Source organism: Sander vitreus, chromosome 17 (genome assembly GCF_031162955.1).
Source record: "Sander vitreus isolate 19-12246 chromosome 17, sanVit1, whole genome shotgun sequence".
Lineage (NCBI taxonomy): Eukaryota > Metazoa > Chordata > Actinopteri > Perciformes > Percidae > Sander > Sander vitreus.
In genome coordinates this window covers 612,390-639,825 of record NC_135871.1, presented here as the reverse complement: position 1 = coordinate 639,825, position 27,436 = coordinate 612,390, and the positions used below count along the sequence as shown (strand labels likewise).

At 40.7% G+C, this 27,436-nt stretch overlaps 1 protein-coding gene across 1 annotated transcript in view; it reads right to left on the bottom strand.

Moving 5' to 3' along the window:
• Positions 1 to 25,696, bottom strand: part of atp6v1ba (ATPase, H+ transporting, lysosomal, V1 subunit B, member a) — a 45,294-nt gene extending 19,598 nt beyond the window's left edge. The window contains exons 1-6 of the mRNA XM_078272982.1: positions 25,485 to 25,696; positions 7,800 to 7,855; positions 6,749 to 6,847; positions 5,349 to 5,442; positions 4,640 to 4,717; positions 4,009 to 4,148 (exon numbers count right to left, since the gene is read on the bottom strand). Of these exons, the coding sequence (XP_078129108.1) occupies positions 4,009 to 4,148; positions 4,640 to 4,717; positions 5,349 to 5,442; positions 6,749 to 6,847; positions 7,800 to 7,855; positions 25,485 to 25,593 (576 nt within the window). The 5' untranslated portion in view covers positions 25,594 to 25,696. The remainder of the gene's footprint in view (positions 1 to 4,008; positions 4,149 to 4,639; positions 4,718 to 5,348; positions 5,443 to 6,748; positions 6,848 to 7,799; positions 7,856 to 25,484) is intronic.
• Between the last annotated feature and the right edge of the window lie 1,740 nt (positions 25,697 to 27,436).

Genomic DNA, 27,436 nt, shown 5'->3' with positions numbered 1-27,436 from the left:
GTAGTATGAGCTGGAAAATAAATAAAAAGATTTGTGCGATAATGTGTAATGTTTCATAAAATTGGTATCAAAAAAGTATCGTTTAGGAACCGGTATCAAAGTCACGGTATTGGTATCGAATATTTTTGAACGATACACAGCCCTAGTTAACAATAAGACAAATCTTATGCTTAAAGTATTCGGTTTAAAAGGCTTCACAGAGACAACTCATCAAGTCTTTAATTCTACATTTGTTATACTGTACAACAAACCACAACCACCTTCTGAAACGAATAAATGCAGCAGAGTGAAGAGTCTGTGTGATACGTCACGACTTTGTGGAATGAAAGAGGAATTTCACGCTGATCACATGTCATGGCCACAGCGTTGATCCGGCCTGACCTCTCCGTGCACCCCCGGGTTCAGGCACCTGGCCCATACACAACACCAACACATGATTGACCTCTGTGACATGTGCTTCATCAAACAATGAGCCAAAATGTTCACACTATCCCGATGGCACAACAAGCAGGTCCTCATTAGGCGGACAACACACACCCTGGTTCTTTGGCCCGTTCACCAGCAGGACCCTTTGGACCATTCATTTTCAAACTGTGGATGAGATTGGGGTTGACGGCTGTATTTATGCTCATAACACAATAACTGATTAAAGAAACTGATTCTATGGCATATTTGCTCCGTACATTTTCACTACAATCTGCCTTAGTTGTAAACCTTAATCTAACTGACTTCACTCAAAAGTATTTGTGGAAAGCATAGCCATAAAAATATTAAAAGTATGTCCATGGAATATTGTTCTCTGATCAGGGATAAAGAAGAGCCTAAACGTGAAATCAGCCTTTACAGTGCTGACTGTTGATTTAAAAAAAAGGAGCTGTACTGAAAATACTGAAAAGAACTGGGCAGGGATTGCCTCCACATGGCTCTCACAGACCCCCATTACATGAAACTCCCCCACATGCACTAAGATGCACGCGCGGCCAGACCGGCTACCAAACCACAAGTACAACACACACAGAGGGAGTGTGACTTCATTATTTACTCCACTATAACTTTACGCAGTAAATATTTCTTTACTGCTATATTAATGTTCTGAATGTCGAGTACAGTCGCTTTTAACTGACGTGGAGATTCCCAATCAGAAATATGCAACACTCTGATTACATTTATATAGTTTTTCATTACATTTATATTTTTCTAACTGTCATACTAACACAGAAACCTAGTATTATACAAGTTCATTTTCACATTTCTACTTGCATTTTGGAAACTGATGGTGGCAGATAACAAATTACAAAGTTAAACATGGTCTTGTTCCCTGTGTTAAGTTGCTATAACAACTTCAAAATAGGGTTTTAGTGGATATCAAAACATCTCCCGAAATACATAAAGAAACACGTTGTTACTGACCGAATTGCACACCATTGTCAGTAATGCATTCATTTTTGTCCCCGAGCATTGATGTGTACAGGACTGTCGGAGTGAAAAGAAGAATACAGAGGTCAGCATTGGTTTCTAAATCCTTTTTTTTTCTCCTTTCAGCTGAAGAGGCTCAAGAACAGCCGATGGCCTATCACATAAGTAACCTCAGTTGTGCTTCAGTAGATTGAATCAATCAATATTGTTTCATTGAATACAATGAGGGGTCTGTGGACGATCTCCAAAGCTGTCCTACTTAAACTGGTGTATTGTGACAAAAACCTCCATTAGCCTGGAAATAATACATCACTCTCCTTCTTTAAGTATGACCTAATCTGGTTGGCACTGGAGCTACAGCCAGAGCCCAGTGAACGCTATACAGTCACAATGACAGTGTTTCCCTAACATAGACTAATGGGTGGCGGTGCGCCGCACTATCAACACCGGCCGCTGCCCATTGCGTTTTGTTATCAAGTTGTTGTTTTTTTAAAAAGCTATTTAAAAAACACGTTTCTTCTGCAGTTCCTTTCTCTGCTTTCCTCCGTCTCTCTGTCACACACACACACACAGCGGTGTTTGGCGTTTATAGCCCCCAACATCGCTTTTCAGGCAGCGCGGCAATGGTTATGTCCTTATGTCAAAGAAGTAATGTTAGTGTTAGCTGCCTGTAAGGCGACACCATCGAGCCCATCGTGCACGCAGCGTCTGTCTCCGTAAAGGAGAGAAGACGGCTGGCCAAATTCACAAGTTCACTAAAGGTTGGTATCTATCTGGTGAACACCTTTACATAATCACACATTCACAATCACACATTCACAATCACCGACCCGACTCTTAGCAAACAAGCGATTGCGTCTGCTTTGCTAAAATGCAGTTGGGTTGTCGAGGTCAAAACACTATATTCATTCATCAAATAAACGTATTATAAATAATGTTATGTCATTTTTTACTCTTACACTAAATGTTTGCTGCTTCAATCCAGATGAGTATTGAAAAGTATTTTCCGCGACTGAAAAAGGCCCGTGTTGAGGATGAGGACCAGCCTGAACCGGAGGTATCAGTCTGAAACAGAGCTCAACAGTCCCACCAGTGTCATTAGTTATGTTATGAATTTGTTTACAATATTTTCAGGCTTCAACCAGTGAAAGACAAGGTCAGGGAGAGAGAGAGAGATTAGTTAGGCACTGAAGTAGGAGAGGAGGACAGCATCCAACAGCGTGTCCTCCTCAGTTTTTGATACTTGATTGTTACGAAAATTAGTACCCCCACCCCCCTCCATGACACGGGGCGACACCCCCCGCCACAAATTGCTTTCTAATTTGTGGGAAACGCTGAATAAGTTTGGTTTAAGTTTTCCTTTCTTTAACGGTGAAGTACCAATCCCATAAACAGACATGGGGTTTTCCTGCTATTGGATTATTTTCTGTGTTTTTAATGTCGCTGTTACTTAAATGTGGTCAAGTCATGTAGAAACTATAACCATGGCACTTACCAATTCACTTCTGTCAAATGTTTTACTTTACCTGAACTGCATCTATACAACATGAGAAATTCTAGTATGTAACACACTTTACTAACATTTACTTGGGGAAACTGAGTCATTCGCTTCTAATGTGAGGCATCGAAATCTCTGGAAAGGAAGCACAAGCCAATTTGTGGTCATGTGACACAGAGGAAAACAGCCGACACACAGGAATGACTTGAGTCATCAATGTTAAGCACTTCCATTGTGAGACTGAGAGAAATGATCCCAAAGCTGTTATCTTGAGATTTTGGTTCATTCATTGGGAACATGTATACCTGTATATTTCAGGAATAGCTAAGTATCTGAGTTTATTTCCAGTTTGCCATTTGCTTAAGAAATGATTATCAAGTGAAACAAGGATTACATTTTATGGACATTCAGGCAAACAAATACTTTGAGATAGTTTTTTTGGCAAACTACTGCAGTTTTTGCTGCATCATGTCTTGTAACTATATATAACAGACCTGCAAACTCTAGATTGTACTGTAGGCTACTTCTCGGTAACCTTTAATAATCTGTAGCTTACTACAAGCAGCCTACTTTGAGGGCAGGGGCCGGTTTTAGCCTCCTATATTAGGGTGGGCTGGTAGAAAAGATCGGTGGGCAACTTGGGTGGTTGGTAGCATAGAGGTTAGAGAAGCACTATAGTGGCCCAAAGGTTGCCAGCTTCGAATCATGGTGACATGGCACAAACATCACACAGGTGATGGAAAGGAAAACACAGGTGACAATTAAAAATATAAAACATACTAGAATATAATAAGTAAGGCTCTCAGGCATTCTGTATCGTTTTTCCCAAGTCTTGGCAATCAAGGGAAACAAAAACAAACACCGTAACTAACGCAAATATAAAACTATTTAGATTTTTCCCAGAAAAGTCCATATGCTTTCATTCAAAAAGTTAATTGTGCCATCTCCCAAAAAACATAAAACGTGTAGAGTGCTCTCGTATATGACAGTCGCCCTCAGGGGGTTAATTCAGTAAACATTCCGGATGCTGGTAATCAGGCATCAGAGCAACTGTTCCTGTAGCGGAGGAAATAAGCCTGGTTTGGGGGTCTCACCTCGTTGTGGGGCAGCCCAGCAGCAGAGAAAATGGGGATCTTCTGTCCTCTGGCGATGCTGTTCATGCCATCGATGGCCGAGATGCCAGTCTGAATCATCTCCTCGGGGTAGATACGGCACTGAGGGTTGATAGGCTGACCTGGAAAACACACAAACAGCTACATCGGACCAATGTAGGGTTGGCTTTTGTTTGGGCTTTTTTCCGATAACGGTGCTGGTGCGTAAATGGTGCCGGTGCGTAAATGGTGCCTGAACCGATACTTAAAAAAAAGAAGAGACTACAGTCGGCGACATTAAAGAATGGCTCGTTCATGGCTAAGGCCATATGGTCAAAATTAAATTATTTATAAAAAATGTAACAACAATGACTTATTTCACCAGTAAATTGCTGTTTAACGACAAAAGCAACCACCAGATGGGAAAAGGGTATTTTACAATAACTTTGAATGCACCACGAGGCTTACCAGTTTCAAGTAAATGCATCATATGTGTTCTTTTTCCAACAGTTAAAAAAGAAAATGGTTGGTAAAGTCTTGGGAGTCAGCTTTGAAATGTGCACCTCTCCTGTGTATACTCCTGAAGTAGAAATAGTAGTAGTAGAAAACAGAAGATAACAGGTGAGAGTTGTACCCATGATGTCCAGGTAGTCCTCAGCCAGAACCGTGGGCCCGCGGTCAATGGGTTTGCCCGAGCCGTTGAACACACGCCCTGAAAGAGGAACATTTTCTCCTTCAGCCAAGTTGATTAAGGATTTCGTTTGATAAAAAACAACTATTTGGTTTATCTGGACGTTGAATTCAAAGATAATTACGAAGAAACAAATACAATAAAATTCATTACATGATCTGATCTATTCCGTTTTGTGTCAGACTCTAAGCAGATGACAGAGGCTCTTATGGCTCCTGCCGAGTCTACAAGTACAAGTAATTTGAAATTCATGGACGTGACTAATGATACTTCAAAAACAAAAGGAGGTTCACTTTCTACTGCTACTGAAATATATGTGACCTTGTGCTGTACTGAGATAATCACATTGACTGAGACATTCAACAACATTCAGACAAGGTTTGATTCAGTGCAGTTTTGCTTTTACCATGTAGATTGAAACCACAAGCAGAATAAGCATATTAAAAGGAAAACGCAACACTTTCAAACAGAACTTGACATGCTTTAAAATGTTCATCTTTGTGTTAAAGAGATAGAAGGTTGAAAGGGCTACTGTGCAGGTGGAAACAAGACCTGAACTGTGGACTAATTAAGAGGATTATTGACTTCATTTTGTAAAGTGTTATTGCTAAATTTGGATGAAATATGCAATGTGAAATCAGGTTGATCATACCGAGCATATCCTCTGACACTGGGGTTCGCAGGATATCACCAGTGAACTCACAGGCTGTCTTCTTGGCGTCGATGCCTGATGTTCCCTCAAACACCTGGAGACACACACACACACACACACACACACACACACACACACACACACACAGCCATTCATCAAGATTAACAGACAGTGTTGCATGGTATACAGATGCTAAACAAGTAAAGCAATATCCTGCCATTAAAGACAGTACTTATGAAGGCAGAAGTTGGTATTCATAATTTAAAACATGCATGGAGTATGCATGTTTTAAATTATGAATACCAACTTCTGCCTTCTAACAGGCGATATAGAGTCCCTTTGGTTAGATTCAACAGGCTCAAGAACTCTTTTAGACATCAGTCTATCCTGCTAAACCAAAACCAGTGTACTGCCAATTAAGATCTGGATCAGAGGAGATCGTGTAACATGGTTCTTTGCCATGGCTGTTGATATGTCTTCATCTTTGTACTATATGTGTAATTGTTGTCTAGCTCTGTTTATTATTATTTTTATTCCTTCTTTTTGAGCGGAGCTGCTGATGAATGCAGAATTAATTTCATTGTAAACTGCCAAATTTGTATCGTACTGTAGCCCATTTTATTAGTACAGGTATTTTTTTTTAAGATTATTTTTTTGGGCATTTTAGGCCTTTATTTCTTTAAGACAGCTTAGACATGAAAGGAGAGAGAGAGGGGGAATGACATGCAGCAAAGAGCCACAGGTCGGAGTCAAACCCGCGGCCTCTGCGTCGAGGAGTAAACCTCTATATATATGGACGCCCGCCAGGTGAGCTATCCGGGTACCCAAGTACAGGTACTTTAAGAATGACAGTGTTTAATAAGAGCTGCCTATCCATGATTTGCGATGATGTGCGGTAGAGGCTATATTGGCGTGCTTAAACCTCAGGCTCGTACACGGAGGGGTAGAGGACGCACGGTGCGGCAAGGAGGCATTTCATTGGTTCTTTCCAAATGGACAGCGAGACAGTGATTGGTGGGCGGTTTTACAGGATTACAGCAGTTACAGATGATGGAACTTTTTCACTCCTTTTTCAGAGCCCAGAAGTTATGTATTGCCGTCGGGGTGTAAAGACTATTCCAAACAATATATTAAAAAAACGTATATTGGAAAAAGTTAGCAACCCTGCCTTTAAACATTTCTGGAGAGAACTTTAAAACGGCACAAAGATTGTTGTTCTTTTAGTTTTTAAAAAGGCTCAGTAATTTCATAAAACAGCTGGGTACTATAGCATTTGTTGTGGACTATTTTCAGCTGTGGATTAATTTGGTGCTCTCACAATTATCCATAGCAGCAGGGCTCTTGAACAGTAGGCTCAATAGATGTCGGTCAGTTTGGCCATTTTGGATTTGGTTTCTCACCTGGACAACTGCCTTGCTTCCAATCACCTCCAGGACCTGGCCGCTCCTCTTGGTGCCATCCGGCAGGGTCAGGTGGACGATCTCAGCGTATCTGGGGAACTAGTTCAAAGAGATCCAACACAGTTTCACTACAGCTGCCTGAAAACTTCATTGATATCATTAATACAAGAGCAGATAAAAAGCAAATATCGCAAAATATATAGTGGTGACATACATTCGGCTTAGGAAATATTCTTTTGGTGAGTGGTAGTGTTGCCAATCCCAACCTCATTAATACATTTTCAAAATGAGGTTTCACAATAGGCAAACAGTGAGGTAGTAGTAGTAATAGTAGTAGTAGTATATAGGGCTCGGACAATATGCTTTTCTTCACCGATTTGATTCTTTCACATACAGATTGTGATTTTCATTTATTGCAATTCCAGAAGTATTGGGATTCAATATCATTATTGAGTACTGAGATATTCTTTTCCTTATTTAACAAACACTGGGCAGTGGTGGAAGGAAGCGAGCTAGGGACCGGGAGGTCGCGGTTCAATCCCCAGACCGATAGGATAAAATCTGGGTGGGGAAAGTGAAAGAGCAGCACTTCACTACCACCACTGAGGTGCCCTTGAGCAAGACCTAAGTGGAGCTGCTCAGCGGCCAGCACATCAGACTGTGGTTGTACTGGGCAGCTTCCACGTATGAATGTGTTGCAAATGAGAAATTGTTCTCAACTGACTTACCTGGATAAACAAAAAACACTTCTAGAGACAATATACCATGAGACATTTCTAAAAACAGATTTTCTAAGAAGAATGCACACCACATTTATTTAATTTGTAAAGAAGAACATAACATGGATTTTCTGCTTTTGGTAATTAAACGGATATGATGTAAACGGAAAATATTTGGGAAAATAATCGATTTTAAAATTTGTCATTAAACAAATCACGATACCTACACACCGAAGTAGTAGTAGTAATAATAATAATAATAATAATAATAATATGAGAAGTCATTCATTTACATAAAGTTTGATAAAAACAGAACTCCTTAGCAACTTTACCTTCACATTATCCAGGATCACCAGGGGTCCGTTTACACCCGACACAGTAGAGTAGGCTGAAAGAGAGGAGAACGACAAAGTTCATTTATTTCTGTATTCCAACAGGCCACAAGAAAGAAGAATAATGCAGGCAATACTGACAATATTCCCATTTCTTCGTGCCGCTGAAAGCCACCAGTCCACAGGAGATTAAGTAGACATCCTTTCTAACCAACCAACACTGTTAATAATCACAAGCTGACCTTTCACGGTGCGATTTAAACAGCTTTCATGCACTTCCAGGCCCAAATGTCAAAGGCAGGCAAATGTCAGGAAAAAATGCATGAAATTCACTTGTTCACAATTACACATGTAGTTAGGGGTTGTTGCATGATCACGTAAGGCTTGTATCATGTGGACGCTCCATCAGTGTTGTTGTCATTACTTAGAACTCCTCATGGGGGTGACAGAAACTACGCACTATATCTTTAAAGTGGCCATATTATGCTCATTTTCAGGTTCATAATTGTATTTTGAGGTTGTACCAGAATAGGTTTATGTGGTTTAATTTCCAAAAAACACCATATTTTAGTTGTACTGCTCATTGCTGCAGCTCCTCTTTTCACCCTGTGTTCAGGTCTCTGTTTTAGCTACAGAGTGAGACCTCTCACTGCTGGAACATCTTTGTTGGCAGTCGCACATGCTCAGTAGCTAGGTAAGGACTACATGCTCAGTAGCTAGGTAAGGACTACATGCTCAGTAGCTAGGTAAGGACTACATGCTCAGTAGCTAGGTAAGGACTACATGCTCAGTAGCTAGGTAAGGACTACATGCTCAGTAGCTAGGTAAGGACTACATGCTCAGTAGCTAGGTAAGGACTACATGCTCAGTAGCTAGGTAAGGACTACATGCTCAGTAGCTAGGTAAGGACTACATGCTCAGTAGCTAGGTAAGGACTACACGCTCAGTAGCTAGGTAAGGACTACATGCTCAGTAGCTAGGTAAGGACTACATGCTCAGTAGCTAGGTAAGGACTACATGCTCAGTAGCTAGGTAAGGACTACATGCTCAGTAGCTAGGTAAAAACTACATGAGCTAGCTAGGTGTTTGTTTCTCCAACTTCAGTAGTACAAGGCAGGATTAGCTGGGAGACTTCTTCTAAATGAGGGCGCACTTCCAACTTTGCGTGGAATACCTGCAGAACAGGGACATGGAAGTAGTTCTTTTGTAGATTATGGTTAACTAGTGTGTGTTGTAGCAGTGTTTTGCCATTCAGAATGAGATAGCATGCTAACGGTTAGCCCCCTAGCCCCCTCGTCTCGGCTAGTGACGTAGAAAGCCGTGCAGATGTTGACCAGCTGACCCAGAGACTGAAGACAGGACACATTCAGAAACCGTATCTCACTCAGAACAGCATGGATGGGTTTTTTTCTTTTGTATGTCATTGTTAAGAAGTTTCGTATTATTTCCATCAACATCTGAAAGAATTTAGGCTACCTTCAAAAGGTTCTAATCTGATGTGAAAATGATTTATACAGCACCTGTGGTAATAAATCCACAAAAAACTATTTGTTATCCCTCTTTGAATGACATATTGAAAAGGTATATTTGCCACATGTTGTTACATTTACTTCAGTTTTGCTGTAGTCTCGCTTCGCCAGACCTTCCCTCCACAGTCCTGCGGAGGAAGGTCTGGCCGGATGGGAGAAAAACATGCTCTGGTTTATTGGTATTTCTTTAAACCAATCACAATCGTCTTGGGCGGTGCTAAGTGCCAGATGGAGCCACGGTGCCTCTGCTAAATAGTCTCAGGAAGGAACTTGTTTTGGTGGAACATGCCAATTTACGTGGAGTTTGCAAGAAATCCATTGACGCCCTCCCATCAGGGTCCCTGTGCACATCTGCAGACCGCCATTGTTTCCACTGGGTTTTCTATCATGGTCTGGTGTTCCTCTTTTTGTGCCGACCGTCAATCTCAGGGCCAATATCAAAGGCACGAGGAAATTAGAGCAGACTGGTACGAACATAAAGCACTAAAGCTTAGCAGGGTGCATCCACTATGCCACTAATTAGGCAGAGGCCAACAAAATAACCTGTCAATGCGCTACAGTATTACAGACATTTCCCACACACACCTGCATTTCACCTTCTATTAGAAATAAAGAAAGTGTGTCTGTGTGTGTGTCTGTGCATTTGTCTGTGTGTGTGTGTATGTGTGTGTGCGTGCTTGGGCATGTGTGTGTGCGTTTGTGTCTGTGCGTGCGTGTGTGTGTGTGTGTGTGTGCGGAGTAGGAGATGGTGGTGGAGGTTGGGGCAGAGAGTGGTGAGAGAGCAAGAGAAAAGATGGCTCAAGTGTGATGATAAAAACCAAGGGCACCACAAATAAAAAAAAAAAAAAAAACATTTTCCTCTCCAAAATAAAATGAGTTTTACTCTAATCAGCCTCTCTAGTTCCTGCCTCAGGGCCCAGATTCTGGTCAATGACTCAAGTTCTCTCTACATTATTAATCCGTTTATTAATATCATGCCATGTTATACCGGATACCAGATTCAATCAAATGATCTGTACAAATCTGTGTAAATCAAAAAAAAAAGTATACCAATTGGTCAATCACGGCATTCTACAGACTGTTATTTCTGTATAACAGACTGTTGCCATGGACGAAGTTCTGACCATAGACTCTGGCGGCCATTTTTAAATCAATAAAATCATTTTTAAATCAATACTTGAGTCTTAAATCAGCCTAAACTATACATTATATAACTATACACGGTGAGACAATATACATTTGTCAATAACCAAGGGATTTGTTGTACTGTTTATGTACTGCAAAATGTCCCTCTCACTACATATGCTCTGTTGGTTTTTTAAAAAACTAATTTAGGACATCTTTTAAAAATATATTATTGGAAAATATACAATTATTGGATCTTTTAAACGCTCAAATATTGACACTGTTAACGGCCTCAAAATTCCTGTACTTGTCGGGCTCTGTGGGACACATGGCCAACTACCTTTGTGAAAGAGGACATTTTAAATGCAGCATACATTAAATCATCATCATTTGATACTTTCTAATAGTTTTGTTTTTAAGGTTGATTCCATTTAGCAAATCTCTCAACCATTTGGTTGCAGGTCTGAAGTGAGTCTAATATTTGAATGGGTAGTTCCAGAGGGATTAAAGGCCTAACCCTGGTCCTATATAGTAGCCTATCATTATATGAAGGGAAAAAAGTTTTCATGGTACCCTCTTACAGATAACTGTGATGATAAAAAAGTGGTTTGCTCTCTGATTTCACAAGATAATGATTGCTCAATGGGCTATACAGCCTTGAGGTGTGAAGTAGCAACATGTTCCATTAGGTTTGGAAAACTTTCTCCACCCCTCTTTTGCTACTTCAGCTCAAGTGCAGCAGTCCCCTGGCTTGGCATGCAACAGCAGTGTGGGTCACCCTGCAGCCTGTTCAGCTGCCAGAGCCCTTTGTGTACAAAGATGTTAATTGGTCCTAATCCGCCACTAGAAGCTGTTTTGGTAGCCTGACCTCGCACCCTAAAGGACACCTTGGTGTGAAATACTAAAGAGCCCATTCAAGTGCCAGAGAAAGGAGGCACAGAGCATTCCAACACAATTCAATTTCCCAGCTGAAAGAGGGGGGAACTCGAGGGGAGGCAGGGGGGGGGTCAGAGCTGGGATGGAGATGGGGGCGCATCATCGTTCTGACAATAAATGAGCGCTACAAAGCAGTGGCTGCTGTGATGTGCAGCCTCACAATCACGTCTTAGCCTCTACTTCAAGGGATTCCCACAGCCCCACTGGACATGGGAATGCTAATTGCCTCAAACCTACAACCAGCCCTCACCCCCACCACCCACACTCACACACACAGCCAAAAATATGCAACAGTGAGTCAATAAAGCAACATGATTAAATTACTTATAATCCTCAGACTCAATCTACAACCTTTGTTTGTATGATGTCACTGTCACTTTCCCATTGATAGTTAATGGTTTAAAAATATAATATGTAATATATCCACATTAAAATGTCTAAAAAATGACTATACCTATGTTATATATGTTGTTGAGTTATGTACTTACATGATCCTGAATGTTTCCAACAATGCTCAAACCCACAGAGATTTTAAGTCAGAGAATCTCTCTTTAGAGTCATTTTAAAACAATGACACAGAGCCGTGTCCTTTGGTCGCCTGTCAATGGCCTCATATAACCTTTGACCCCTCTAGTTGCTCTAACTTCTGTCAAAACACGGCAAACTCCCAGAAATACAAGATTATACATTAGACAGTAAATGCAAATCATACAAGGTTGCAGAATTATACTCTCAGTAATACAGCGTGTGTGTGTGTGTGTGTGTGTGTGTGTGTGTCCTATGTGAGAGAGACGCTTGTCTTACAGAGAGACGGAGGAGAGCAGGGAAAGGAAATGCAGCTGAACGAATACGCTGTGTGTTTTAAATAGCGTTAAAGCGTTATACATTTGTTATAACAAAGCGCAATATGTGGTGGCCGGTGTTGATTGTGTGGCGCACCGCCACAAATTAGTCAATGTGTGATCAAATAGCAACTAGCATAGAGTGAGAGGTGTGCACGCTTTTTAAAGGCATCAAACATGTCGGCAGTGGGGAAGCCAACACATCAGATGAAGCCACCATGTCTTGACAAGCTTGTTGTTTTATTGTTCTCTGTTAACTCACTTTACATCGTCTTTTCCCTCATACAGCTGCACACGTACGCTTAGTAACTGTTACTGCTTGCTGTTCTCAACGCACCTGGCATTCTCGCTCTAACTTACGCTACTCTCGTAACGAGGAACAGACTTTCATGTGAGAAAGCAGAGAAGCTACTTTTCGTAAAGAAGAACCTGACACTTTTCCTGAAGAACTGAGCTTATGTCTAAGACGATTATTCATTTGTTGTGTCAATCCATTTTTTGCACTCTTTTCAATGCACTTTTTGTTATAAGCGTACAGAGTAGGCTACGCTGCATTATTTTAGTAGTCAGTTATAGGTCTAATAGGCTATTAAAGAAGATGGGCTCAAAGATGGCCAAATCAAATATTTTTATTTTACTAATTTATTCATTTTAAGTCATATTGTGCTTTGTTGGTATAGTATATATGCTAGAATGTTTTGAAAAAAATGTTCAGTTTTAAATATTTTTCAATTGTAGTTTTAAAATAGATTTTTTTCAAAAAGCAAGGCAAAATAGTATAGAGCACATTTTGACTAATTTATGCAATGGGAAAAAGTTTTTCATTATATATTTGGCTTCAGCCAAGAATTTTCATTTTGGTGCATCCCTACCAATGAGGCCCTCAAATATCCTTGATGGGGAACTTTAGAGGAACAACCCTTTATACTGGCAAATTATCTTAGCATTTGCCCTACATTCATTCATGAATTCGTGGCAGCCTAGCATACCTTCATTTCAGCATCATGGCAATACCTCTGCATAATATTGCCTTCTGTATTACAGTTCGCAAAAGCTGCTGTGTAAAAGTACTGTAGATCAACACTTTCTGTATGTATGTATGAAAGCAGTTGTCAACCGTATTACTCAAAGGTCTGCATCTGATATATATTCAAGGTCAGAGGTCCGGAACGATTGCCATTAACAAAACAACATTTAATAAACTCACTAATAAGTAGGGATGCACCGAATCCAGGATTCGGGTTTGGATTCAGCCGAATATTGGGTTTTTTGACCGGGTTCGGTTTCTGCCGAACCTTAGAATTTTTTTCCACCGAACCGAACCCTACGCTTGCTCTTTGCTTGCTGGTCGACGTAATGTAGGTGGACTGTTCAATGCAGTAGGCTGTGAGAAAGTGAAAATGGAACTTGGAAAGCGCCGCTCGGCAGCACCTCCAACCAAAAGAAGGCGACCCAAGCCGAGCCACACGCCCAACCCGACCTGTCCCGCGGCGGCAAGGACCCCAGACAACACACAACATCGCCGCTGCCAAAACACCTGCACATGAAACATCCAAAAGAATACGAGCTGTGCATGAAGGAATCCACAGACGGCTGCCAAAACACAGCAACCCCAGGTACAGCAAAGGAAGAAAAAACTTGTGTTAACCAGACAGTGCCTCTCCCGGGCCGTCAGCTGTTCTCCCTACAGTGGGAGCAGAGCGACCGAACGACTGGCTGCTGCTCGTTAGCTAGCGTTAGCTTTCTAATTTCCCCCCCCCCCCCCCAACATGCCTTCATCATACACTGGTTAGCAGAAACTTGCCAAACAAAATTGTCACTCATCTGGCGATGGCGATAGTGATGTGCTTTCCTACGATGTGAAAAGATTCAACATTAAGTTGTTACATTTGTAAGGTATTTTATTGTGTAACCTCTCAGTTGAAGGTTAAGAGTAGTAACGAGTATCGATTATTTTAGTAATCGAGTATTCTAACGATTATTCCATTGATTAATCGGATAAGAAATACTTAGTAAACAGCAATAGTAAAAATGTATTATTGCAGAGTAGCATGCTGTAGGCTAGTTGTGTAAAACATGGCTATTAGCAGAGTAGCATGCTGTAGGCTAGTTGTGTAAAACATGGCTATTAGCAGAGTAGCATGCTGTAGGCTAGTTGTGTAAAACATGGCTATTAGCAGAGTAGCATGCTGTAAGCTAGTTGTGTAAAACAGACGTTAGTTAGCTACCTGGTGTCGGTTCTCTCCGTGGAATGGATGAGTACACTGGATGTTTTCTACTGAGATGATGTAGCAGCATGTTTGCAGCTTTAAATAATCCCAAACTTTCTGTCGTTTTCTCTCGCCTGTCTCTTAGACCCTCGCTATTTTCCTCTTCGTTAATTTGTAATCTGGGCCGTCAGTCTCGTGCATAGACGGTATATAAACGGTCCACAGAAGCGTCAACCTGTTGTGTGTGCTAGTAATAATCCTCCGTGCGGAAACACAGTGAGCCGTACAACCTTAATTACATTGATTTAACGAAGCTTCGAGGCAAAGAGTTTTGCTTCGAGGATTTTTTGTAATCAAATTATTCGAGTTATTCGAGGAATCGTTTCAGCCCTAGTTAAGAGGAAGTTACAGTAAACAGAGCTTTTATTGTGAGGGGAAAAACGAAGTGAATAAAGTGTTGAATTTTCTGACTGACTGTGTTGGGGTGGAATAAAGTGAGGCGTGCAGTGCCGTCTTGGTTCCGGCATTGGAAGCCTGTGTCTTTATTTTAAAGCCAAACCTGAGTCTAGACAATTTAAGAATGATTATATGATTAGATTATAAAGACCGTAGCTCCCAAGACGGCGGCCGCCTGTATACGAGAACGTGACTGTCTTTATAATCTATCTTTTTAATAAACTGTCTATACACTTACAATGTTCTCAATGCTTCGGTTAACATTTAGGGACCCTCATTATGCTACCGTTGACATTTGGTGATATTTGGAGCCTTTTTAGTGGTATAAATAGCGAGTTGTTTTTACTTTCCCTGTACCCCAAATACTAGCGTTGTAAGCTAGTCAGCGGTCCGCGCTAGCTTCTTTCAAGCTACAAACACATTGGATTAGCATGAAAACATGTCCCAGAGAGCAACAGAGTGGTTTGTTTTGCGCCGGAATTGTCCTTTAACTATTTTAGAGGCTGTAGATGCGGTTTACTTCATTAATGTGTTTACTGTGTTAATGGACTGAGGATGGGAGTAGGATTCAATATCCGGTTTCGGCAGAATCTTAACCAGTGGATTCGGTATTCGGCCAAACCCCAAACATCTGGATTCATTGCATCCCTACTTATAACCTTCCGGACTTTGAGAAGTGTAGGATTTAGTGGCATCGAGGGGTGAGGTTGCAGATTGAAATCAACTGAATACCCCTCCCCTCACCACTCCCTTTCCAATCATGCAGTAGAAGCTACGGTAGGCCTTCAGGTAACGTAAAATTGCAGAAGGCCCTCTCTAGATCCAGTGTTTGGTTTGTCCATTCTGGGCTACTGTAGTTGTACTGCAGCCCATCACCATGGCATCCCTATGTACTATATCTTCAACTATCAGAGCCTTAGCTACAATAAAGGGCAGCAAAACATTCTCCCGTTCTGAGAACTTTGGTGGATACAATATAAAAACTAAAACCAGAAAACAAAAGTGAAGGTTTTATGGATAGAATAGTTTTTGTGTAAGGGGGCTTAACGAAGACTATAATTGCATTACAAAAGAAAAAAATCTATGATGAAGAACACACAAATATCTTCAGTGTGCTCTGGTGCCACTTTATATGGGAGCACAGAAAAAAGGCTGAGCGACTTCGAGACCCTTCCCAACACTGGGCTCACTGTACAGATTTAATCAACACTGCTGCTATGGAAATGACTTGACTGTAGGACTGGGCAATACGGAGAAAATCAAAAAAATCACAATATTTTTGACCTCGAAAACGATATGATGCGGCGATATTGTAGGGTTGAAATTTGTTGCTTTCACAAAATATTTTTACAATTAGATTTTTGATATATAATCATCAGTAACGTGGATTTAAGGACTACGTGGGTAAAGGCAAATAATAGAACAGCTAGAACAGTCTGGTAAGTTCAGAAAATGACATCACTTTACTGTAATGCAGATTGGAAAACCAGGAAAGACAACACTTCATATTACGTGTCATATTACGATATTACAATATCCAAAATCTAAGACGATATCTAGTCTCATATCACGATATCGAAATAATATTGATATTTTGCCCAGCCCTACTTGACTGATAGTGTCACAGGGACAAAATGTACTTAGTTCTCTAAATGACCAACCCATTCTTAAGATGAAGAATGTCAGGAAATGAGTGGTCAGCAAAACAAATGTGCCGTTCATGTGGATTGATTGCTGTTCATGCAACAGGCAGAAATGGTGTCAAATCCTTAGCCTAAATTTCAAGTTTCTTTCATGAAAAGAATGGCAAACGCCCACGGGAGAGTCTTTTTTCTACTGACAAGCTAGCTGCTTAAGCCTAATTAGAATGTGGATTATAGAACTGTTACAAAAATAACATTGATTTTATAGAAATTACTTTCATAGTGACAGATGAGACATTTGTTTATCGTGACTACATTATTACCATTAATTAAATCTTAACAAAGAAGTATAGTGCCTTGCTCTATGTCTTTTCATAGCACTAAATGACAGAATGCACTACTAAAACAAAGAGCAGACATTTCGTGGGCTAATAGCTTTTGTCGCATTGACATGAGAGAGACAAAGGCCTCTTTAAAGAAAAGACTTGGTCTGATGAGAAATCTCTTTATTTGTTTATTTCCAGCTCTGTCTCGGAGTGGCTTTTCAATAGCTGCCTCTCTTAGAGCTCTGTCAAGTCAATAAGGTAGTGAAAAACCATCTCTACATTGTGATCTTATAGTCTGTTTGATGCCTAGCAACTGACTATACTGAACAAAGTGTCTGATTTCATACAATACTCTTAGAGTTGGCTTTTAACTAACAGGGACATGGCTAATAATTCTGAGGCCATTTGTCACCTGTAGCTGTCAAGTATTCATTCTGTGATGTTCTTGGAAATTAGCATTGGGATGTATCTGGTGCAATACATGTATTGTACACTGTCCTTGTTTTAAATAAACCAGTAACTGAATGAAAATGTTAAAGCTTTGGTGTCTCCCATAACATATGCTATAGCATGTATTCACTTTATGTACAAACTAATCTACTAAAACTCAATTTATAAAATTTATGTCAAATAAGTAAATACAACAGACGCTGCTCTCTACCCCTACCACTCTACAGTGTGTGTGAGCGAGACTGCCGCAATCGCCTGTGGCGCTTTATAACTCTGAAAAGACCGATAACCACAGGTTCCCATTAATCTTATAATGGGATATTTGTGTTGTGATATTTAAACAAACGATCGTTCAATGGGAAAATAAATGCCTCTTGTCCAGGAGTCTCTTGAGAGCTCCAGCCAGCTCACAGCGGGGTCTTTGAGCCATCCAGCCAGCGACCCCGGCTGTTCGGCAGCCACCATCTGCCTGTCGCGTCAGACTGGGGAGCTCCTCAACTCAATTTTCTGCCCATATTCAAAATCCACAGTTGATTTCTCGCCTAAAAAGTCTCAGAAGTGAATTTAGTGATCAAGGTTGTTGTGACTGTTCCAGGGCTTTGCATTGTGGGATACAGTAGGCAGTCCTTCCAGAAAAATGCAGAGTTTTTTTGTGATTATGCGGCATGTTTTCTTAAAAAATGTGATGGAATATGCGGGATTTTTATGCGATGAAATTGCGGGAACTTGCAAAAACTGCGGTTTCATCGTGGCTTCATCGCGGGGTTTGCAGCTTTTCGATGATGTTCACGTCGCGTAATGACGTCATACCGTTCCCATGGCAACAGGGGAAAATGTCTGCTCTTGTGTGAAGTAAACGCAACATTTTTGAACTTTCTGCTTAGATATATGTGACTTTTTTGCAACGAAAATGCGGGGATTATGAAATCATGCAAGCGCTGCATATTTTGCGCGGAAATCGGCAATTTATGCGGCGAAAGTGCGGCGTATTTGAAAGAATGCGGCCCCCGCATAAATATGCAGACTTTGGCTGATTATGCATTGAATTATGCGATCGCATAATCACGTTTTTCTGGAGGGACTGAGTAGGCGAGGTAGACTGGTCTGATGCATACTGGAGATTTTTTCCCAATTAGTACGACATCCGGGTATTTTTGACATTCTGCAGATTTTGCTTTTGTTTGTACACTGCTCTTTTCTCGCGATAACACGTTTACATCCACTGTATGCAGCGTATACATACACGTGGATAGCTCAAAATGCGTACAGATAACACGCCATTTGGCTTTAGGAAAGTGGCATGTATGTTTACGCAAAGTCATGATGCCATGTTGCCAAATCAGTGAGTAGTGCTAGTAGAGAGTATGTGGTTTTGCTAACTTGTTGCTCTTGCTACCAACATTAGCTGCTCTGTTTCAACAATGTTAAAAAGTGTATGCAGGCGTGTGTGACGGCCCTGAGTAATGACACTGCGTCATCCCCCTTCTCAAAATGATGCTGGAAAAAGGAAGGATGTCCGGTTTGGTAAGTAAAATTCCTCGTGTCTCTCTTTCGCATTCCCGCTGGGATGAGCTAACACGTGAAGAAGAGACATTAGCCCAATAGAAAGCCATTACTGTTGGTAATTCACTCAGACCTTTGTGTGTTCGCACTCAGATATTTGAATACTTATATTTTAAAGCAATTCATGAGATATCTTTAAAAGTGGTTGTACAAGCCCATACATTTCATTTGTTTGTCTCTGGATATAGTTTGGCACAAAATGTGATTCACATATACAAAAGGGGAAGTTATAACTAAAACAGGAACAGGACAACAACAACTCAGCAATTGAAGTTCTGAAGTTACAACACTCCTAAGTAATAAGCCATAATTCACTGATGCACTGTCAAATGAAAAAGAGTACTGCAACCTACTCTAGATGTGTACTCTGTGCAGTCCATAATAGTTGGTTGTCCCAACTGAAAGGATCAATGAGCATCATCTCATCTGACCTAGCTTCTCAACACCTTCTGCTGAGCAGGATCCATCGGCTCAAAGGTGTTTTTTGCCTCCAACGGCGCCTTCCAGGCAGCTAACCCTAACTCTAAACATAACCATTGCCGCACTGACTGGGAGGAGACATTGGTGGCAAAAAACACAAAAGACCGACCCAACGTGGGTTGGACACTGGGCTATGGTGTCAGTCCTGCCTCTCATGTAACATAATAATGAATTTCTGTAAATTCTACGTCTAGTATCACTTTTTGGGCTTTGAAGCTTCTGTAGGAAGTATCCAAATACATTGGATGGTTCGAGAGGGGAGGGGTCCATCAATCAATCAATCAATCAATCAATCAGTCTATGGAATTTCAGTTTACTTATCTTTAACTTAAGTTTAGTTAACTTGTGCTGTCTGTCAGGCAGTAAGCCAGCCGCTGTCCACTCTGCTGCTGCTGACAGACGGCTGAGTCCTTTACAGAAACAGAGTCAGTATGGATTGGATAATCACATCAAATAAATATACATATAAATAATGTAAAAGGTCTTGTTGTAGATATTTTGAGATACCAGTTTCCTTTGGAATATCTGCCACTTGACTTTTAGGGGGTCATCTTCCCAAATTTTTTAATTATTCCAGAATCTCGATTTTTCCAACATCCGATAGTTGCAGCCCAGTTGCTAGTCCTCACGTGGTCAAACTTTCAGTTTTGGTGCTAGTAATGTTAGAGAACAGCTCAGGCCAGGCAGCAGGATCAAGTGAGACACGCTGGGATCTTTTTCCGTCGACCTGTCTATCAATTTCAGCACTCGGGACAGGATGTATATATGGGGGAAATGTATATATAATAACAAAAAGCTTTGAAGTCCTACTGAATTCCATGGTTCTGCACTGTAGTCAATAGAACTAGGCCTACACCTGCAGACACAAGCCTCTGTATGCCTCTCCCATATAAAAGAAGTATTGGAGACAAAAGGAAAAACATCTCCTCCAGCCACCAGCAGGGTCCTAAAACAGGCTTCTAGAAGGCTCGGACCTCTCCGCCCGCTCTGCGAAATGTATGCTGAATTTCTATTTTACAAATGTGAGTTGTGCTTAATGTAGTCTCGCTTTGCCAGACCTTCCTCCACAGCGCTGCAGAGGAAGGTCTGGCTAGTCCACACAGCATTCTGGGATGGGAGAAAAACATGCTCTGGTTTATTGGCATTTCTTTCTCAATGACGTGTTGGTGGAACATGTGGACGTTCAAAAGTAGTTTTAGTCGTGTAACAGAAAACTCAGATTGGACAGATAGTCTAGCTAGCTGTCTGGATTTACCCTGCAGAGATCTGAGGAGCAGTTAACCATAGTCCTCACAAATCCACCAGAGGTTAGAACGCCAACACAGAGACAGAGGAAGGGGACGGACATCGGAGAAAAGACATGCATCCTGTGGAATTTCCTGAGGCACCGGAGCAACCCAGGAAGTGGAACGTCGAGGATATAGGTTGGTGACTATGGTTAATGTGGTTGACGTTGGACAGTGATGACATGTAGCTATGAGTCACTCATCAGAATCAGGAAATCAACATGGCGGTCTCCTGCTGACTCTGCTAGCTAGCCATCTGGCCGGTCAAGGTTTTTAAATGGAACTATCAGAGTAAAGTCCAGCCGTGCTGTCCTTCAGCCCAGACTTGGCTGGATCCTGGAGAGCCGGGGCTATTCAACCGAGTGACTCCCTTTCCGTGTGCCAATCTGACGGCTACATTCTGCTTGATGATGAATCATGCACGAGCTGAAGGAGCTGATGGGATTACATTTGACTGGAATTGTATCTTGTGATAAGTAAAACTGATTAATAGATAAACATATTGTAAATGCAGCACCTGCAGTATTTGAGGAGCACATCAAGTTTCCTAACAGTTACTTGCTAACTTCTGCCTCAACATCAGAATGGACCGCTGCTGCCTAGTAATGGGTTTGATGAGAGGAAAAGAGCGAGCCATTCAGCAAATTAGAAAATTTCAGAAGTAGGGCGGTTACATGTTTTTAGGACAAGGTTTTATTACATGTTACATGCTCTATGCTTTCCTCTCAGAAGGCGCAAGCTCCATTAAGTTATTTCCTTCTCGTTTGCTAAGAGGCTTTTAGTCCATGCTAGCCTCTCTGACTCTTACACAAAGGAAAAACCATCACCTTGCTGGGTTCATGCCTCGAAAGTGCCAAAAAAAAAACACCAACATTTTGGAAGTCCCTGTGTTGATTGAAATAATGTTCTTAAATGTCATTTTTTTTATAAGGGCATACAAAAAAAAAAAAAAAAAAAAAAAAGGAGTATTTTGAAAAGATTTCTTTTTTGCTATTTAATGGTGCAGTGTTGCACATTTTTTGTTTATGTATTTCTTCTTATACTCGTTTAACTTTGATATAATTGATAATTACTTTGAAAACTACCTTTATTTGCACCGGAATGCATCATGACTTCACAAGTTGTACCTGAATGCACCATAAAAAGTCCCGTCTGTGCCCAGATGCTTTACCATTTGTTTTTTTGTTTACATAACTCACAGAGAAGGCAAAATGTTGTCACACGGTTGACTTCAGGCAAGCGGGAGGGTTTAACAGTTCTGTTGTTTCTCCGACATCTAAAAACGTAGGTTCCAGTACCTGCTGCAATGTGTAATGCTAAATAGTATATGAGTACAATTACATGATCACAGTATCGGACCAGATGAGGTAACAGACAAAGGCATTCAGGTTTTAGTTGACCACCACAACCATTAATCAATGTATTATTTGTCAAGTGAAATCATATAAAGACAAATATAAAATAACCACAAGACGTCCTGTCACAAATGTCCACAAAAAATATTAGGCTGACGGGTCCAGTAGCAGGCAGACAGATGCACAGTAGGGCTGGGCGATATGAGGCCTGTACTACGAAGCAAGATTTGGCATTACCGAGGTAACTTCAGGTTCAACCCAGGGTTTTGTGGATCACGACGGTGGATCACTTGTTACCGGGTTACATCGCCGTGGTAACTTATGCTGAACACCTAACCTGGTCGGGAGCATTATGGTTATGTTGGAGATTAGAGATCAACCGGTGTTAAAGCACCGCCTACTGACCAATCAACACTCGGTTGATAACGGCGTCACCGTTCTTAGAAGATAAGTGGACCTCGGTTAGAGAGCGACAACCCCGTTAACATTCCCTGATGGGTATCTTTATGAAAGATATAGATTTTCAGCAGCATATTACATATAGGCTATTTGTTGGCTTGTTGAGCCGTGTGTTGCCAATGAGACACATCAGTTTGAATTATGTTTTTATATATTTTATTTGCTCTCACTGAAATTAAAGGCTAAAGCAACGACAGTTTATGGAAAGCACAAGTGTAATTATGATCAGATCTTGGTCCTGACTGATGGGGAAGTGATATTAATAAGCGTTGTGATTTACGCATCTACAGCGTCGGCTATTTTTTTGCCAGCTTTCCTTCCTGTTTTAGGAAGCAGCGACTGTATTGCGTTTTGCCTGTAAAACCATGTCTGTGTTCTTCTTATGTTGTATGTATTATTCTTATTTATGTAGAATTATAGTTTGCTCTTCTTATGTAAAATATGCAGCTCTGGTAGATGTTTGTGATTGGTCATGCCTCTTTTGTGTGAACGCGTGCGTCTCTGGATTGGGAAACCCTGGGTTGACTGAATTAGTTGTTAACCATCGTCGTGACACAGCTTATGCAGGACCACGTTGTTAGGTGAAGCCGGGGAACTGAAAGAAATCCCGGACACGTTGATCCTGCTTCTAATACAGGCCTATGGATTGATTGGCTGAATGTTGATACATGATATATATCGCAGTATTTTTTTTTAAGTGGGCTCAAGGTTCAGTTGTAAGTCAAAGCCATATTGTGAGATTTATTAAAACAGACTGTCATCAAAATAAAATTCAAAGAAAAGGGTTTCCTTCCCTGTATGAAAATATACAGCTGCAACAATTATCTAAAATAAATAGCCTATGTTACATAAAAAGGCCCATCTCTGAGAAAGCTCCTTCAGTTGTTTTCAACAGTAAGAGACTAAATTAAAATTGATTAAAAAGGGAGAGAGAGAGGGTCATAGACAGGGAGCGCTCGATGGACTGATGTTATGATACATAAAATTAATTTACAATAAAGCCGATTGTTGCTGTACAGTTCTCTGGTTTCTCAGTGAAGGGTCTGAACTACACTACAGACTGGATTCTCCACTCAGAGCGACAGCTGACTCATTGTGAACGGCGCCGTCTCACATGCTATTACTCATAGTTACATCCAGTAACTACTGTAATCCTGTGTTTTTCGCCGGGTTTATCGCCGCGGCAGCCGCTAAAACAGAAAGTTACCAGCAGAAGCACTGGTACAAATACAGGTTTCCTCTCATTCTGAACAAAATATACATCTGTGTTCATAAGAACTAATACTGTAGACACGTTACACAGAGACGGCTCATGTAGTAGGAGCTGAAAAATAAATAAAAGATTTGTGCTGTAATGTGTAATGATGTAATTACTTCTTGGATGGATTTTATGAAATTGGTATCGAAAAAAGTATCGTTCAGAAACCGGTATCGACGTTACAGTATTGGTATAACATTTTTTACCCAGCCCTAGTTCCGTAGGCTATGGCATAGGCTCTGCATAGATCCTACATACTAGGCTACTATAAATCAGCCTTTAGTTCATCATGGACTCTTCAGACTACTGCATACTGTATCATGTCTTTTGGATTGAAATGGCCATGTAAAGACAGAAAACACTGTGCCACTATTCATTATGAAATATGAAAACCTTTATGGCAACAAACATTAAAGAAACATTTCCTAAAAATACTGTTCCTTTGAAGCAACACTTAAATTTAACAGCATCTGACCTGTAACTGTACTAAAAGGCTAACGGTTTCCATCTGGCTAACAACTGTGGGTCAATGTGTCTGATTTTTATATTTTTGGTGCTTTTCCAACAACTGTAGCTATTAATCACACAAAAAATGCATCTTTCTTTCCATCAGGCCAGAAACAGCAGGTTTTCTGATCTCTACACCACTGCAGGCTGCAGCGCTCATGTGACCGTGTCACATGAGCGATCATCCCATCTGTCACCAGTCTGTTCTAAGGCCACCGTCATTTCTTCTAGCGCCATGAAGTAATAGGCACAGTAATAGGCGCACTAAAGGCAGGAGAGATTGCATTAAACTATCCAATCTCAACACATTAAAACAAAAAAACACACTGCACGGTGTCTCATTCATTCGGGCAGCTGCCGTCAGTCAGCTGACTGTCTGCAGTGTTGGCTAAGCACAAGCTATGTGCAGTGTTGGCTAAGCTAGTAACATTTAGCTAGCAGTGTCGAATTGTACTACGCAGTCATCACAACAGTAACAATGTTGACTTTGTCCCTATATGAAATTAACATACGACTTTTAGTTATACTAATGAATACAGTTAAAGTTACGTATAGCTAAAATGGTAAACGACGACTCTGAGCCGGACTAGCCACTGTTACCTAAAGCTAGCTTAACGTTAGCTGGTTTGCTATTTGACACGAATGGGTACGTGTAGCTAGACTTAAATAGAGCATGTAAAGCATGGTCGGACTACTAAATTGTAACCTTAATCCGCATTTAACTGACAGCGTAAAAACAGATAGCTTGTTCATAATCGTGATTCACAATTTGTAGCTTCCTAGCTTTAGCTAGCCACAACATCCCCTCGTATGCTACATTCCTTGTCACTGGGAATACACACTCTTCTATAAAAAACAATGACCGAGGAAATTCTTTGCTTGTACTTTCTTCTTGAACCGTGTCACACTTAGCACTCATTTTGCATACGTTTACCATCCAACAGTCCCAGTACTGGAATTTAACGTTGAGTATTTCTGGAAATAAAATATTCCTTAACTTCCCTGATCCAGGACCATAATACTACATATTAATACAATGCGCTACTGTCCTTGATCCAAGATCAACTTTTCCCAACTGAAACGTAACAAGAATGGTGTTTTGTAGGTGCAAATTACTAACAAAATCTTGAGATAACGTGAGAATTCTAACAAGAGTGTCGTATTCCTCACCGTTCCCTTGTCATTGAATGCAGCACAACAACCTTGTTAGCCAGTAGCCCTAGCTGCAGCTACCCTCAGCAGCCTGCTAACGTTACATACTTAGCCTCGGTTGAGAGATGTAATTTCTGGTCACAGCCTGTGTGTGTGTCCTCGCAGCTGCTGCCAAGCCGTTGACGTCCATCGCCCTGTTTGCCACCAATGTTGCCATCGTCGTATAAATAACAGTAAACCTGGCAAAGCTAACGTTGGTCGATGTGCTTTTCTAGCTGGTGCTGATAAATGACAGCTGAGCCCTAGTCATATGACACTGAGGAACCGGATGTTTGATGAAGAGCCCGACCGACGGGCGCGCATGTTGTGTACGTATATAGGTAGTGTGCATTAGATCTTCTGCATTAAAAATGAAAAGCAAATTGTGATTGTTAAGAGGTTGATTTTTGGGGAAATATTATCAATTATTATTTTGTTTAAGTGATTTGCTTGCCACATTTGATTGCCATATAGGTCTAGGCCTATGCCTTTTTCACATTTTTTCAACATCACAGCTTGTTTTCTTCTGTAATTAATGACAATTTGCCAGTTGGTGCCAAATAAAAAATAAAGTGAATTGGAAGATATCCTTAATGTGATCTAATGCCTGTTGCCGGACTCGGCCCTTTTAGATACAGAGAAAGCAGTGCTTCGGAAAGGACTCTCATTTGCCCCGTCTAATTACACCAACTCTTTCTCTCTTAAAGTGGACTCGTTTAAATTCTTTAGACAGCTTCACCTTAAACATTTCTTTTCTAGGTTCAATGTCTTGTCTAATAGTAATATTGTAAGGAGAAACTATGATTCCAGTACTAGCGAAACCCCCAGAGAAGTGACTCCCTTTAAAAAGAAATCCAGGTTTTTGCCTTCTTCTAATTTAAATTTCTCCCTCTAAAAATAAAAACATGACAAAAAGTGAACTGGATGCGCTACGCTCTTTGGAATCAAGACAGGACATTATTATTCGCCCTGCCGACAAGGGGGGCGCTGTTGTTGTTATGTGTTTAAAGAACTATATATTGTGGTATATTGAAATTGCTAAATGATGAAAAATACTATCACCCTCTCCTGTGTAATCCTACCTCCAGCACAAAAAATATGATTGATGAATTTATTGATACATCTCACAAAAAAGGCTGGATAACTGATAAAGAAAAGGCTTTTCTTCTAAGAGACCACCCTCTATGGTCTACCCAAAATTCATAAACGACGTGATGACCCTCCTTTGTGCCCTATTGTATCTGGCATAGGGAGCATCACTGAGCCTCTCTCACAATTTGTTGATTTCTTTCTAAGAAAACACGTTCACAGTTTACCATCATACCTTGGGGATACAACTGATGTTCTGAATTTGATTAATGATTTGAGTTGTGAAAGCAATGATATTCTTGTGTCTTTGGATGTGTAAAGTCTTTATACATGCATACCCCACCACATAGGCCTACAAGCCATGTCGCATTACTTCGCTAAACGTCCCACTGATGTTCTGCCTCCATCAGAATTTCTTGTAAATCTTGCCGAGATCATTCTATCTAATAATTTCTTTAATTATTCTGGCAAATTTTATTTACAACTACAAGGGACTGCAATGGGGAGCACCTTTGCACCCTCTTATGCCTGTTTTGTGATGGTTTTATGGGAAGAAAAATATATACACAATATTGAAAATAACCCCTTTCATTCCAAAATATCACTGTGGCACAGATACATAGACGATGTTCTTTTAATATGGAAGGGTACACTTAATGAGCTAAATCACTTCTTGCCTTATGTAAATTCTTCCACAGATCATCATGTCCTTTACTATGGAATGTAATAATTTAATTCAATTAAATTCAATTTTATTTATAGTATCAAATCATAACAAGAGTTATCTCGACACACTTTACAGATAGAGTAGGTATAGACCACACTCTATAATTTACAAAGGCCCAAGAATTCCAGTAATTCGCCCAAGAGCAAGCATTGCTGTAGCTAATGCGACAGTGGCGAGGAAAAACTCCCTTTTAGGAAGAAACCTG